The sequence below is a fragment of the Pseudophryne corroboree genome, chromosome 12, assembly GCF_028390025.1.
Source record: "Pseudophryne corroboree isolate aPseCor3 chromosome 12, aPseCor3.hap2, whole genome shotgun sequence".
In the NCBI taxonomy this organism is placed as follows: Eukaryota; Metazoa; Chordata; class Amphibia; order Anura; family Myobatrachidae; genus Pseudophryne; species Pseudophryne corroboree.
The window spans coordinates 160,816,091-160,832,204 of record NC_086455.1 but is presented as its reverse complement, the minus strand read 5'-3'; the positions used below and the strand labels follow the sequence as shown (position 1 = coordinate 160,832,204).

Sequence of the window (16,114 nt, the reverse complement as noted above, 5' to 3'; positions counted from 1 at the left end):
TGAGAATGCTATTTGTATGTTGTCACGTTCAGCGGCTTAGCAAGTTTCATGGCTCCGTAACGAGAGCAGTAGTTTGTGCAGTGATGTTACTGTCAGTTTTGGTATTTGCAGAATAAGTGGTTTATAATCATTATCGACTTGTCTAGGCAAATTATGGAGCAACAACAGCGCCAAGAGACCCTGGAACGAAGGACGTCGACTACAGGCAAGTGTGACTGTTCCGGTTGCTGAACTCTGTGTTTATGTGTATGTGCTGGTGTTTCGTGTGTTTAAAGGGACGTGGACTAAACTAATAATTATGATAGTAATGTTATCAGGGTAATGTCCAAGCTGCCTGCAAATTTAGTTTGTATAGTTTAATTCTGGTTTAATTGATTGTGTGTCTATATATTAGAAAGATACACAACACAGATTTGCTCAGTTGCTTAGTTACATATATTTGCAAAAATATGGTAAGCCTCCAGCCCAACGTCAAGGCTTCTCTGATATTGGAGGTCCCTACACTGTGTGTCCATACGGAACAGTATATACAAGATCTCAATGGTTTAAAAAAAATGTACATTGCCATCTACCGAATTAAGTTTTCACTATTCCATCTTGGAAGGCCAAATTGCCCAGATACGCTTGTTCTGACAACTGCCCTGGGACCAGATTGCAGGAAATACGGTGCAGCTATCTCTGCCAAGTCATCAGATGATCTCACGCACATTGCTGCCTGGAGTAAATCTATCTGGTCAAGTTGAAATTGTTGAAATCAAGCATTCGGGAATCCCACGCATTGGAACTTGACGAAATATTACGCTACTGATCATTTTTTCTGTAACGTAATCCAGAGGTGTTTGTACGCACTCCCAACCATCTGTGGTCTGTGCAGTGCTTGTACAAACTAGCCATCAGTGTAACTTCATAATGATCATTAGAACGCCATACAGAATTTTACAACACAGGTATACTGACGACATCCTGTGACTACGGGGCCTATATAGCAATTAATATTTGCGGGATATCCCAACGAAAACAATCATTACTGTACTCAATATCCCCCCAAACATATGTACAGGATCTCCGATACCTGTTACAGTAATCCAGGGCTGGTTTAATGCCAAATGTACCAATAGGCAGCACTCTGGGGTATTTACCAGTAACGGGATCGATGGGACCCCACCTGGAGGGCCAGCAGGGCCGCATCTGCACAGTACCACCATAGGGTCCCAAAGAAGAGGTGAAATGATCTCATAAGAAGTTCTAATTATCGAGTCTAGAACCTGATAATTGCTAAATACAGTATGCCCCTATGTATCCTAAGTTCATGTTACCTCTTATATCAAAGCTGATTTCTTTTATGATGCCCCATATGTTCTATATCTATATATGTATGTGTGTGTGTATATGTGTATATATATATATATATATATATATATACAAACAGAATATTTAGCACTCGCCATAGCAAGCTCACTTATCCTCACAACATCAGTAAATAAATGATGGGGGTTTAGTTAGTGAATATATGTATGTGTGTGTGTATGTATATATATATATATATATATAAATATATACACACATTTTTAGCAGCAAATTAATAATAATTGGAAATATCACTACTTAAGCTAATTATAAGATCCTTTGAGAAGCAACGTTAATGTTTGCACATATTGGCCCTCATTCCGAGTTGATCGCTAGCTGCCGTTGTTCGCTGCGTAGCGATCATTTAAAAAAATGGCAAAACTGCGCATGCGTACCGGCCGCAATGCGCAGGCGCGGCGTACGGCTACAAAGAGCATCGTTGTTTTACATTGCTTCTAGCGACGATTCCATTCGCAAAGCCGAGTGCAAGGAGATGGACAGGAAGAGGGCGTTTATGGGTGTCAACTGACCGTTTTCTGGGTGTATTTGGAAAAACGGAGGCTTGTCCAGGCGTTTTCAGGGCGGGTGTCTGACGTCAATTCCGGGACCTCCGTCACTGCAATCATCACATAGGATAAGTAACTTCAGGGCTGGTCTTGTTTTGTACAAAATGTTTTTGTACCGTTCGGCTGCACAGGCGTTCGCACTCTTGCAAAGCAAAAATACACTCCCCCGTGGGCGGTGACTATGCGTCTGCACGGCTGCTAAAAGTAGCTAGCGAGCGATCAACTCGGAATGAGGGCCATACTTCAAAGCTCACATAATAGGTGGAAGCATTGAATGGCCCGAATAGTTACATATCTGTAGCAGCAATTTGGGTGTAACCTATTGTTTTTGGTATTAATACATGATGAAGACAAGATTTAAATCTTTCTTCTCTGACCTTTCCCAGGCTTGTAAATTGATCCCCACATATTATACAGCAGCTGAGTCAGTGGGAGAAAGATTTACCTGGATTTGCGTACCACATTGCAAGCAGGGAGCCCCTGTATTATCTGTTACTAATACCCCTTTTCCACCTGTAGCACGGGTCGCAGCCGGGAGCCTGACACAGCTGCGACCCGTGCTACAGCCCCTTTCCCACAGCGCTCACCAACCTGGCATATTGCCGGGTTTGTGACGCTCCTAGTGACGCGGCAAAGGCGGCGCTGGGAGATCGCTGATCTCCCAGCGCTGCTGTTCCATACACTGTGAACGGGAGCCGTGACGCATCGACACGGCTTCCGTTCACACTACACAGCTTACCGGGTTGAACACGTGTTCAACCCGGTAAGCTACCCGGGTAGGATTCCCGGATCACTTGATCCGGGAATTTGCAGGGGGGGGGGCGTTTCCACTAGGAAAAAACACGGGTAAATGCTAAGAGCTAGTGGAAAAGGGGTCAGGGGTCAGCAGGAGTCAGTGCTTATACATTGTCATTGATAATTTGTGCCTTGATTTCCCCGACAGGTAGAATGGATGTGAAAGAGATTATTCAGCAAGTTTGCTGCAGGATTTAGGAGGTTTTTCAGCGTTGTTAGCAAACCAAAAAAGCAGACTAATGGGCAAAGCCATGTGCAGCGCAGATGTAACATGTGCAGAGAGATTTAGATTTGGGTGGGGTGTGTATATATAGATACAGTGTTCAAAGTGGATGGTATACAGTGGTCACTGGTAAGTTACAGCATACACAGTATAGAGCACCTAATACAGAGGTACTTAGTTATTTTCGAAGAACATATAATTAGGGAGGCCGATCCCGAATTCAGGATCGGCGGGATCGGTGGATTTAGGCCCAAAAACGGCCGGGATTCAATCCCGGGATTGGAAGCTCCAATGCCGGGGATTGAGGGATCAGCGTTGAGCGTCCTCAGGACGCTCAGATGCTGCCCGGCTCCTCCTGAGCAGCATAACCTGTGACTGTGAGGTCACGCTGCGCTGTCAGCAGCCGCAGAGCCGGAAGGTACGGCGGTCTTCACACGCCGGCTCCCCCTGCACTCACCCGCCGCCTCCTCCCGGCTCCCTCTGCACTCACCCGCCGCCCGGCTGTGCAGGTTTGTAAGATTATTTATGTCTGTGGGGTGGGTGGGGAGAGGCAGGGCTGGGCGTGGCATGGGGGGCGGCCGGACACAGTTTAAAGCCAATTGACCATTTTTCAATCCCGATACCCGGGATTGAAAAAATGGCCCGGGATTGGCGCCTCCCTACATATAATCGCTAAAATATTGAATATATATTATGTGCCGTTGCTTCTCTGTAGAGTTACTTTCCATTGGCTAAGCCACCCTCCCAGCTGGGGGAGCAGGACTTTAGAAACATTAATGTGTATTGAGCCCATGTCTTCTGATGGTGAAACAGTAAATCAGGGGTGGGCAGAGTGTTCAGGAATCATTCAGTAAAGTCTGGGGGCCTGGTGGATCTTTTAGGGAGCCAGAGTGAGGAACATGCGCGTTCATATAGTATATAACTAAAATAAATACACCTGTAATTTGTCATAATAACATTTCCCTGCTCCATATGTACCCCTTCTATACCTGACAGGTAGGGAGGTAGTGCTGAGGTAATATTGTCGTTGTTAGTAAATGCAGGGGGGTGATTCATGTCATCACGGCCATACTGCATGGTCATGTGGTAACGCGCAGCGGGAGGGCGCAATGTTCTTACAGGAAGGTTCCCCAAAACTCACCAGTTGGGCTAGTATGGGTTAATTGTTAGTCTAGGCTAGTTACCAGAAACATATAATTGCTCCTGGCTTTATATTTACCTCACACCTTACACATATATATATCTGGTCCCACTTTACTCTGTAGAACTAAGAGATGCAATGTGTACTAATTGTGCACGCATTACTATAGGGTATAGGAAAAATTAAATTTTTCGTCATTATGCCTGTTTTTTCCTATAAAGCCCAAGATATAAAATATATCTGTTCCCTATAAAGGCCTCATGACATCTGATAACTGCAGTATACAATTGGCATAGTTAGACTTTTTCGCAGCCAACGCAACACTAACACTCTACCGGACATGAGCCGTGAATATGAAACTGAAAATAATGAAGTAGACAACAAGGGATCTATTTACAAAGCGTCGGGTTTTGAGGTGAAAATTTAAAGCGACGCTAGCGTTAAGTATAAAAGTCCGCCACTTTGGATTTTTACCTCACACCGGCCGAGATACAAGCCGCCACTTCGTAAATACAGCCCCAAGTTGCTTCGGCCCTTCAGAGACCCCCCATTTAACATAATAGGGACTGTGATGCAAAAATGAGGTTTCGTATAGGTAAATGGAGATGTTTCAGTGTGTGCGATATGGTAACCATTTTAGTGCATCTCTAAATGATGGTTTTGAAACAAAGTTATCCGCAGAACTCTTGATCTGATTTGTAACCATGAGAATCTGTGCATGCAGCCATCTTTGATTTCTGTTTCCATCTGTCTTTCAGTCCCAGCTTTCCTAATCACTCTGCCTTATTTGCTACCCTTGATAAATGCCCATTTTGTTCTTTTCATTTTCTCTTCTTTTAGTTTCTACCCTTCAGATAAACGTGTCTTCCTCCCCTTCCCACTGCCAGTCTCCTCCTCCTGACTACAGTAACTACAGCGTTCCTCCTACTGCTGGCGCTATCCCACCACCATCTTATGCAAAAGTTATCTCTTCAGCATCTCCTGTCCCCGAACCTAGTAATAAATCCAACCAAAAGTCCTCTAAAAGAACCAGCGGGTCCCCAGAGTTGCCGCACTGTCTATCTGGATTTGAGCCTTCCGCATCCCAAGGTTCTGCCTTTTCTCCAATATGGCCAAGCAATGGGACTCTATCCCGAAGCGTCAAGCAAATCTCCTTATCCCCACCTCCTCCTCCTGGTCCCCATGCTCCATTAACCTCTCATCAGTCTGTAAAACATCCCTCTGTGTCCTACACTTCCCGTTCCTCGTCTCCCACTGTGGCTTCACCAGTGCTTCACCATAGCGTGTCTCCACAAACATTTATTCCAGTAATGCTTCCTGTGATTCCTGGCCAGAACGCAAGGATCAGAGGAGGTCCAGACAGAATGGTCCAAAACCCAAACGTACCTCATGTAGGCCCCGATGACCAAGCAGATGAGCTGCAAACCACTCAGATTCCGATAAATTCCCAGAGAACCCAAGTTAAAAGCGCTGACCGTTGTTTCCTGTCATGCTTAGAAACTGTGCCCCTTCCTCAGATGCCAGTGATAGCCAACCCCGCTGGCACCCTTACCCATGCTTCTGCTCAACCCTTCCATCCTTCCTCTCATGCCTCCCAGCCATCATACCAGTCCACATCACACTTTGTTTCATTACCTCCCCCTTATGCTGCTGTATCTGAGCTGACTTTGTCCAAGAGGACCACACATTTTATGACATCATCCGCCATTTCCCAGTTAAGTAAGTACATGTCTTTCAACGAGTGCATCCTTGAACAGAAAATGTTGCATATCTTGAGGAATAGCTGCTGACGAGACAGTTCACATTAGAGTATTCACAATCAGAGTTTAGTCACACACAGTTTCGCTAATTTTCACTTTCTGCAATTCAGCGCCCCCATTAGCAGTATAGTCAGGTTGGCCAGAGGAACCCAAGAGTTCTCCATCTTAGAATAATGCAAAAGCTTTATGTCAGAGAATCTTCAATGATAATCTATAGAAGTCAGCATTATCCATTACAGCTATGAATTCAGAGGGGTCAAACCTCTCCATGGGGGAATTATGGATAGAGACATGCAGATTGATTTTTGGTACTGACTATTCGCTAGCCCGGCAGCAGGACCCACTGGGTTATTAGAAAATGAGCGTTTGGAACAAACACATTAAAAGGGCATTATTAGTAATTTTTTTTGTTATACATTCAGGTTTACAAAACACTGTTGTTATTTTTTTTTCTTGACTTGTCCTACCAACTTACTGCCAGTGGCCCTGGTGCTATACCTCACGTCCAGCAATCTGCAGAAATAGGTGCATCCCTCTAGGCCACAGGGATTAAAAGGTTTCTCCACCTTTGGATGATGTTAATTTATTATTTTGCATGTGCTCCCTGCTGCCGTCCTGCAACGGTGGTCCTTGACACCCAATAGCCAATGCCATCTTTGGTCTTGACACCCAATAGCCAATGCCATCTTTGGTCTTGACACCCAATAGCCAATGCCATCTTTGAACTTGACACCCAATAGCCAATGCCATCTTTGGACTTGACACCCAATAGCCAATGCCATCTTTGGACTTGACGCCCAATAGCCAATGCCATCTTTCAACTTGACACCCAATAGCCAATGCCATCTTTGGACTTGACACCCAATAGCCATTGCCATCTTTGTATAATCCCGATGGCTGGGATAGTCTTTATTGGAGACACTCTTCCTATATAAGGATAACTGGACAAGACAGGAACATTTCACCGCAACACGCAGCGGTAAGAATGGCTCATTCTTTAGACCCCACTGCCACCAATGGAATATATGTCTCATATGGGTAATTTAAGTTTAGTCGCTGTGCGATACAGCATAGAAATGTTCTGTGGCTACAGCGCTACCCGGTGTGGGGAGAGCAGCAAAGCTTTAATAATTCAGTTAGTCCAGGCGGCATGTACACAACAATAGATTACATTTGACCAAAGGTGGAAAACCCTTCAAATTGTTAAGGAAAAAATTCAAATTAAGAAGCAAAATACTGTGAATTACAAAACTGTTTAATATACTGTTGGAACCTTTATAATGGATCTGTCACCTCTGCTATATGGATCCTCTTTTGATAACTATAGGCTATTCAAAGCCTGTAGAGAAAACATTTGTCAAATCTCAGGCACTGGTGACCTAGGATTGGTTCAGATGACTAATATGCTAATTAGCAGTTTACTAGGCTAAATAGCCATCTGCTGCTTCCAATGCTGTTTATCTGCTTTGCATCAGCTCTTGATATGACCTGACCTGATATGGAGTAGGGAGCTGGCGGGGGAGGAATAGACATTCTATCTCTCCATAAGTCTTACAGGCTTTGGGTAGGTTGTACTTAACAAAGGTGGACTTGCCGCAGAGGTGACCCTTTCCAGAATATCAACTGAGAAAATGAGCATTTAGTGCAAATCACTACTTTTAAATAGGGATGGCCATCGGTAGGTTATCCATTGATGCTAACCATCGATGGTATCATTGATGAATAACCTCAATGGTGTAAAACCATCTGCTAAGGAACCATTGATGGTTGTACCCATCAATGGTCACCCCATGCATTACGGTTAATTGTAATGTGGGCCAATCAGAACCTGGGGGCGTGGCTTTGTGTGTGTCAGGGGGTGGGACTAAGCTCCATGGCCTGACACTATAAGAAAAAATTAATAAATTGGTAGCACTAAACCATCGATGGTGGGAAACCATCTGGTTCTCACCCATCGATGGTAAAAGTATTTGACATCGGTCATAGGCCATCAATGATTTTGGATCATCCATGGTCGATGGCTATCCCTACTTTTAAATGTAGCCATCTGAATATCGTTTTAGAATTTTGCATAGAATAGCAGAAGACTATTGTAATGCTTATTGGCCAGCCTTAGCAGGACACATATCATTCAAGACCACTAGTGACATTAGGAAAATATTAATATTATTTTTGGGAGTTGTAGTCAACCCTCCTTAATATTATTGAATGACGGAATGTGGCAGATCAGTAGATGTTTAGCTGTGATCTAATAGAAAACATCTTCTTACTTTTTTTAAGGTCCCATGCTTCCACCTGGTCACCCTTCTTCTACTACTATGGTAGCTTCAATCGGTTTAGCACTTGCTCCAACTAGCGGACCTCCACCGCCGCCCCCACCTGGTCCTCCCCCACCATCAGGAGCTACACCGCCACCTGCCCCGCCTCTACCAGCCGGGGGAAGCCAAGGGGTGGTCTATGAAGACAGTCCAGCCTCTGGGCTAGCTGCGGCCCTGGCCGGTGCCAAACTGAGAAAAGTACAAAGGGTGAGCCTTGGGTATCTTTTATATTAAGCTTCGTTTTGTGAAATACTTCCATTACTTTGGTCCTTTCCTGGTTGTATTGACCCTATGAATGAGAATGTGGAATTGTCCACTTAAAGACTTGATCTCCCCAGTCACTCATCACGGTAGTGCAATTAGCTGGCTCAGCGGAGGTGAATTATATGAATTGGGTACAGAGTAGCTACCAGTTGAGACTAACCTCAGTTCAGAGCTCTTGCAGCGGCCCAGTGTACAGCACGCTAAATTTTTTGAATATATACAAAAAATATTAATAATCATTTCCCTGTTACGTCCAATGGTAGCAGAATGGCTACAACCCAAAGAGATGTCTTTTCTCACTTTAATAAATAGCCCCATTAGTGACAAGTGATCTGTAGGAAGGCTGGTAACTCCGTCAGCTACGGCTGCGCGAAACGTCCGTTCATTCTGAAGTTATGTCTTGAATACACCTCAGTATTTCAGTCAGCGCCGGGACAGGCAGCAAGCAAGGGTGGCATCTGCCTAAGGTCCAACAAGGACTATGGGGTCTATTTACTAAGCCTTGGACGGAGATAAAGTACCAGGCAATCAGCTCCTAACTGCCATGTTACATGCTGTTTTGAAAAATGACAGTTAGGAGCTGATTAGCTGGTAGTTTATCATTCTCCACTTTATCACTTTTTAAGGCTTAGTACTTCTGGCCCAAAGGCGGAAATTTATCTAATGTCCTACAAAGGGCAGGCAGAATAGTTACCCGACCAATCACTTTCTCCCTGGCATTTTATAGAATGTTCTAAATAAATGTTAGCTTTGGACAACTTCTCCATACTTTAGAAGGTTTGATACACCTCCCCCCATAGTCCCGCTAACGGTCTCGGTAAGGACCAGACACACACTTGTCACTAGACGCGCCTGTCTGAAGCTCTCCGTTTGTGTTCGTGATTCTCAGGGGTCTTGGGGGAACAGCAGCTGAATAACTATTTCATGTCTTTAAAGCCAGAAGATGTGTCGGGAAGTTCTAGTCTCAGCGGGGCTTCCAAAACTGATGCCAACCGGACAAGCAGTGGTGGCAGTGGAGGGGGATTAATGGAGGAAATGAATAAACTGCTGGCAAAAAGGTTTGTTCCACAATGAGGTCCTACTGTAATGATCATAGTTATAGTTGTCTCTCCATACTGGAGATCAGGCAAAGATTGTTTTACAAAGCCAAATGGAGGAGAGCGGCTCCTGGGACATGACGGTGTTTGCCATGGTTTGGTTCTGCTGGGTAATCATTAGCTCCACCCCAACCAACATCAAGTCTTTCCTGTTGTGCTATAGCTACACGCACCACACCATGAGAGGTCACCAGACCTTCTAGAGAGGACAAGATGTGTTGCCTGTAGCAACCAATCAGATTCTAGCTTTCATTTTATGGAATGTACTGGATATATGAGAGCTAGGACTTGATTAGTTGCTATGGGCAATACTTCTACTAGTCCTCTTTAGAAGGTCTGATAAATCTCCCCCATAGTCTTTTACTATCTAATGGGCCCTACACACAGCATGATGTGCCGCCGAGGTGCCCTACATACAATACGGCCGACCCGGCGGCAGGAGGGGGGTGACGGGTGGAGTGAAGTTCCTTCAGCACTGCATGCTAATATGGACGAGATTGTCCATATTGGCTTGCATGTTTAAACGAGGCGGCACCAACGATGAACGAGCGCGGGGCCGTGCATTGTTCATCGTTGGTGCATACATGCTTAAAGATATGAACGATATCCTGTTCATTAATGAACGAGATTGTTCATATCTTTCAGTGGTATCGGCCAGTGTGTAGGGCCTATTACCCAATTAAACATTGTACAGTGTTTATTGAATGCTATGGCCAATATTATACTGGGGCATGAAGGGCCCAACAGGGGATTATAGGGATAGGGGCCCTTGTTTAGAGGTGTGGTCAGTATCCAGAAGGAGTGGAGCCAGCCAACACAGAGGCAGGGATAACCATTAGAGAGTATGTGGTCTGGGACCCTTTAGTCCATGCATGATAATTTACCAGATTAATGCACGGTATAAAATACACCATAGTCCTGTACAGTATAACGTAACATGTATAATTATTGTATACACTCTAAAACCTGATCCTAGAGGAGGGGGTGGGGCTTACCGGGGGTTTCTTCCCCTGTGGGCCAGTTTGACGCTTGGCTGTGGCCTTTGAAGGCACAGCCAGGGTTGCCCTTGGGGCCTACAGGGCATGCTCCTCTGATATATTTATTGCTCCATTCAGTCAACAAATTTTTTTTTACTAAATTTGCTCAAAACTGCAATCAAAGCGAGTTTGGGTATTCACTGTACAAATACAAAATGTGGTTGAATTTAACTGGACAAATTCAAGAATCTTTTTGACCAGTAAGCGCAGGGGGCACCTTGTGATGCCGCTACTCTGATCTAGCCTGCCAACGTGGGGTGGAATAGGTCACAGATGTGGTGGCATGTGTGCGCACACCAGATTACGTACCCCACCATTGATTTGTAATGACCACAATCAGACTGTCTGTTGCAGAAGGAAAGCGGCCTCACAGACCGATAAACCTGGGGACAAAAAAGAGGAAGAATGCCAAAATGTGAGTCTCTGCGGATGTCTCTTGTTTGTGTGCGATATCGTTGTGTTATACGCAAGGGATTCCAATGTGCACTTGTCAGTGGGAACACCGGCCTGCGGGTCATATGTCCTTCTGCTATTTTTGGGATGGAATGCCTATGTTTGCACAGTTGCGTCTGTTTTATACAGGTAAAAGCCTGCAATTGTGTTGCCTGCAAGGGAGAACATTTGTGCTCCATCTGATGGTAGGAACCGGGCAGAACGTGGCGTTCGTTGTGAAAAGTGGGCCAGCAACAATTAGGACACATGAACTTTGCTCCATACACTGAGTGCTTCCTGGATGTGCCCAGACTCCCCCAGACACTCGCTCCCCTGGGAACACCCCGCTACATGGGGAACGCCACACCTCCTATATTCTCTTTACATGGCCATCAGACCTGCCCCATATACTCATCAAGTTACCCCACATGCCTATCTGACCTACTTACATGCCCCCAGACCTCCCCACATGCTCCATACATGCATATCACAACTACATACATGTCCCATACATGGCTATCTGTCCTATGTATATGACCACAGACCTCCCCACATGCCCCATACATGTCCCATTAGACCTCCCTACATGTCCCATACATGCCCTGTACATACCCCAGACCTCCCTACATGTCCCATACATGCCCTGTACATACCCCAGACCTCCCCACATGTCCCATACATGCCCTGCACATACCCCAGACCTCCCCACATGCCCCATACATGCCCTGCACATACCCCAGACCTCCCCACATGCTCCATACATGCCTATCTGATCCCTGTACATACCCCAGACCTCCCTACATGCTCCATACATGCCTTTCTGATCCCTGTACATACCCCAGACCTCCCTACATGCCTATCTGATCCCTGTACATACCCCAGACCTCCCCACATGTCCAATACATGCCCTGTACATACCCCAGACCTCCCTACATGCCCCATACATGTCTATCTGATCCCTGTACATACCCCAGACCTCCCCACATGTCCCATACATGCCTATCTGATCCCTGTACATACCCCAGACCTCCCTACATGTCCCATACATGCCTATCTGATCCCTGTACATACCCCAGACCTCTCCACATGCCCCATACATGCCTATCTGATCCCTGTACATACCCCAGACCTCTCTACATGCCTATCTGATCCCTGTACATACCCCAGACCTCCCCACATGTCCCATACATGCCTACCTGATCCCTGTACATACCCCAGACCTCCCCACATGCCCCATACATGCCTATCTGATCCCTGTACATACCCCAGACCTCTCCACATGCCCCATACATGTCTATCTGATCCCTGTACATACCCCAGACCTCCCCACATGCCCCATACATGCCTATCTGATCCCTGTACATACCCCAGACCTCCCTACATGCCCCATACATGCCTATCTGATCCCTGTACATACCACAGACCTCCCCACATGTCCCATACATGCCTATCTGATCCCTGTACATACCCCAGACCTCTCCACATGCCCCATACATGCCTATCTGATCCCTGTACATACCACAGACCTCTCTACATGCCCCATACATGCCTATCTATTCCCTGTACATACCCCAGACCTCCCCACATGTCCCATACATGCCTATCTGATCCCTGTACATACCCCAGACCTCTCCACATGCCCCATACATGCCTATCTGATCCCTGTACATACCACAGACCTCTCTACATGCCCCATACATGCCTATCTGATCCCTGTACATACCCCAGACCTCCCTACATGCCCCATACATGCCTATCTGATCCCTGTACATACCCCAGACCTCCCCACATGTCCCATACATGCCTATCTGATCCCTGTACATACCCCAGACCTCTCCACATGCCCCATACATGCCTATCTGATCCCTGTACATACCCCAGACCTCTCCACATGCCCCATACATGCCTATCTGATCCCTGTACATACCTCAGACCTCCCCACATGCCCCATACATGCCTATCTGATCCCTGTACATACCCCAGACCTCTCCACATGCCCCATACATGCCTATCTGATCCCTGTATGTACCCCAGACCTCCCCACATGCCCCATACATGCCCTGTACATACCCCAGACCTCCCCACATGCCCCATACATGCCTATCTGATCCCTGTACATACCCCAGACCTCCCTACATGCCCCATACATGCCTATCTGATCCCTGTACATACCCCAGACCTCCCCACATGCCCCATACATGTCTATCTGATCCCTGTACAAACCTCAGACCTCCCCACATGCCCCATACATGCCTATCTGATCCCTGTACATACCTCAGACCTCCCCACATGCCCCATGCATACCTATCTGATCCCTGTACATGCCCCAGACATCCCTACATGCCCCATACATGCCTATCTGATCCCTGTACATACCTCAGACCTCCCCACATGCCCCATACATGCCTATCTGATCCCTGTACATGCCCCAGACATCCCTACATGCCCCATACATGCCTATCTGATCCCTGTACATGCCCCAGACATCCCTACATGCCCCATACATGCCTATCTGATCCCTGTACATACCGCAGACCTCCCCACATGCCCCATACATGCCTATCTGATCCCTGTACATACCCCAGACCTCCCTACATGTCCCATACATGCCCTGTACATACCCCAGACCTCCCTACATGTCCCATACATGCCCTGTACATACCCCAGACCTCCCTACATGTCCCATACATGCCCTGTACATACCCCAGACCTCCCCACATGTCCCATACATGCCCTGTACATACCCCAGACCTCCCTACATGTCCCATACATGCCCTGTACATACCCCAGACCTCCCCACATGTCCCATACATGCCCTGTACATACCCCAGACCTCCCCACATGTCCCATACATGCCCTGTACATACCCCAGACCTCCCTACATGTCCCATACATGCCCTGTACATACCCCAGACCTCCCTACATGTCCCATACAGACCTCCTTCACATTTCAAATACAACTCACACATCTCACATATCCAAGTTCATTCAGTCATATGTGATCTGAAATCAGTGGGTTGGTCACAGCATCTATTTGTTGGTGACGTTAACGTTTTTTAAAATGTCACATGTATTTATTGCCAGGCGTCGCACAGATGGCTATGAGGGTCTGGCCGTGCCATGCGCCAACCCTGAAAAGTTTGCAAATCTTAAAATATAAATTTAAAAATGAATAAAGTTTAGTAGTATAAGTGTTGTGCAGGTGGAATCATATGGTTACTCGGTAATGCTACTACCCTGATGTGTTACAGCCGAGGATACATTATTTACCCCGCTTTATTGTACATTATACTATACATCATTCTGTTCCTCTATGTTTAGGAGGATTCCAGTCTCTCATCTTCTCCCAACACTCGCGGTCCCACACCTCAGAACTCTGCAGGTAATGTCATCAGCACTGTACAGCCCAGTCTTACCCTATATAATACATATCCATTGCAAGGTAACTTGCCTGGGGTCACTGTTACTGAGCCATGTACAGTGAGACACCAGTCAATTACTGTCCTACTGATGCAGGTACCACACAACGGGCGTCCTGCCTCGTTAGTCCATCTGTCAGGCGGGTTATCTCTAATACTCCTGAAAAATAAATAATTTGAGCTCTCAGCTGGCACCGCGACCATGCAGTGTTGTGTTCAGCAAACGGAGCGCGGTCACTGACACAACACGCATTATTGGTCCAACATCAACCATACATTTAGCCAATCCTGCAGAAATACTGTATCATCCGATGAGTTCATGTGATGAAGGGAAGGATGGCAATTTGTGCTCACCCTTTAGCTGTCTCCTTCTCTGAGCAAGAGTCCAGAAAACGGATCATTGCCTGGTACAGCCTACAGTGCATCATTAGCGTAGCTGGCTGATGACAGCATACGTCTTCTGACTGGATTTTTCCTGCACCTACCTGATATATGATAGATCCACCTCCACAGTATCTAAGGTCCATACACTCAATTAGGTCTAAAACCGGCAATATGACTACTAACAACATTACGTGGATGGCCACCGTTCAGGGAGAACACCATCTTCGGAGATGGGTCATGTCCAGACAGTTATCTTAATTTTAGTTGATGCAATGCACAGATTTGTTGTCATATCCAAGGGGCACACAAATAAACCAGTCTCCCTGGAAACATTTCTTGTCAATGGGTTTTGAATGTTGCCATAGTGACTGTATACCTTTTTTGGACACCAGTAAAGAGTCTGCTCCCCGACCTTTAGGTCATTACTCCAGCAGGATCTGATCAGGTAATGAAATAACCGTAGAATGTGATATTATTCCAGACTTGGGTAAGAAGCCGTGGGAGAGAAGTAACTCGGTGGAGAAGCCCGTAGCCTCCTTACTCTCCAGGTAAGTGGAAGCCGCAGGTGAAGTGTTCATGCATGGAGCAGACCTTGTAGTGCGCTAAATTCATGTGCTATCTCATTGCATTGCCATAGAACTCCACCGGTGGTGAAGAGCCCGGAAGCTAAGAGCCCCATACAATGTCAGCCACCCTCTAGGTACCAAAGCAAACTGCAGCTCTGACTGTTCCAGCTTGTTCCGTCCAGTTTATTTGTCTTTCCGTGTTCTGTGCTAAACACATTAGTATTGTTGCGTTTGCTCGTTGTTGTTGTTGTGTCATTGTTGTTGGGTTTCTTCCAAAGTGTACCCAGGTCACAGAATAATACTTACCAATTCACACGGCACGGGCCTTAGGGGCAGATCCTGATTTTGCATCCGTTGCGGCACGTTGTGACGCGGAAACATCTAGTTGCTGCTTCAGGCGCCTCCTGCAGCACATGTGCAGATCATGCTTTCTGGTTTAGCCGCGTGTGCAGTCGGTTCTGCATCGGAAGATGCTTCCGTTTTATCCAATGCCTCTGACTCAGAATCAGCCCCTGGGTGAGGCCGCTGGGGCCTGCTGAATTGGTAACCTGCATTCTCCTGAATACTGCTTCCGCCCACTCAGTCGCCGCTTCCGCTCTGATTCGGCAATGGGTACACTTCACCGCATGTCTTGTTTTATCATTGTGTGTGGTGATCACATGGTCCAGTTGTGCAATGGCCCTTATCAGCGGTCCTATAAAGCAATGGAAGATATAGCAACGTTGTGTTATTGTGTTACGGTCTGTGACAAGTATAAGACGATTA

The 16,114-nt window shown here is 46.4% G+C and overlaps 1 protein-coding gene across 11 annotated transcripts in view; it reads left to right on the top strand.

Annotated features, from left to right (window-relative positions):
* Positions 1-16,114, top strand: part of EVL (Enah/Vasp-like) — a 191,993-nt gene that overhangs the window by 159,432 nt on the left and 16,447 nt on the right. For 6 of the 11 annotated variants that reach the window (XM_063948353.1, XM_063948352.1, XM_063948354.1 and 3 more), the window contains 8 exons: positions 147-205; positions 4,913-5,791; positions 8,113-8,357; positions 9,351-9,472; positions 10,903-10,963; positions 14,302-14,362; positions 15,265-15,331; positions 15,421-15,483. In XM_063948353.1, coding sequence (XP_063804423.1) covers positions 147-205; positions 4,913-5,791; positions 8,113-8,357; positions 9,351-9,472; positions 10,903-10,963; positions 14,302-14,362; positions 15,265-15,331; positions 15,421-15,483 — 1,557 coding nt within the window. The remainder of the gene's footprint in view (positions 1-146; positions 206-4,912; positions 5,792-8,112; positions 8,358-9,350; positions 9,473-10,902; positions 10,964-14,301; positions 14,363-15,264; positions 15,332-15,420; positions 15,484-16,114) is intronic. The other 5 variants (XM_063948356.1, XM_063948355.1, XM_063948359.1 and 2 more) reach the window with 3 other exon arrangements.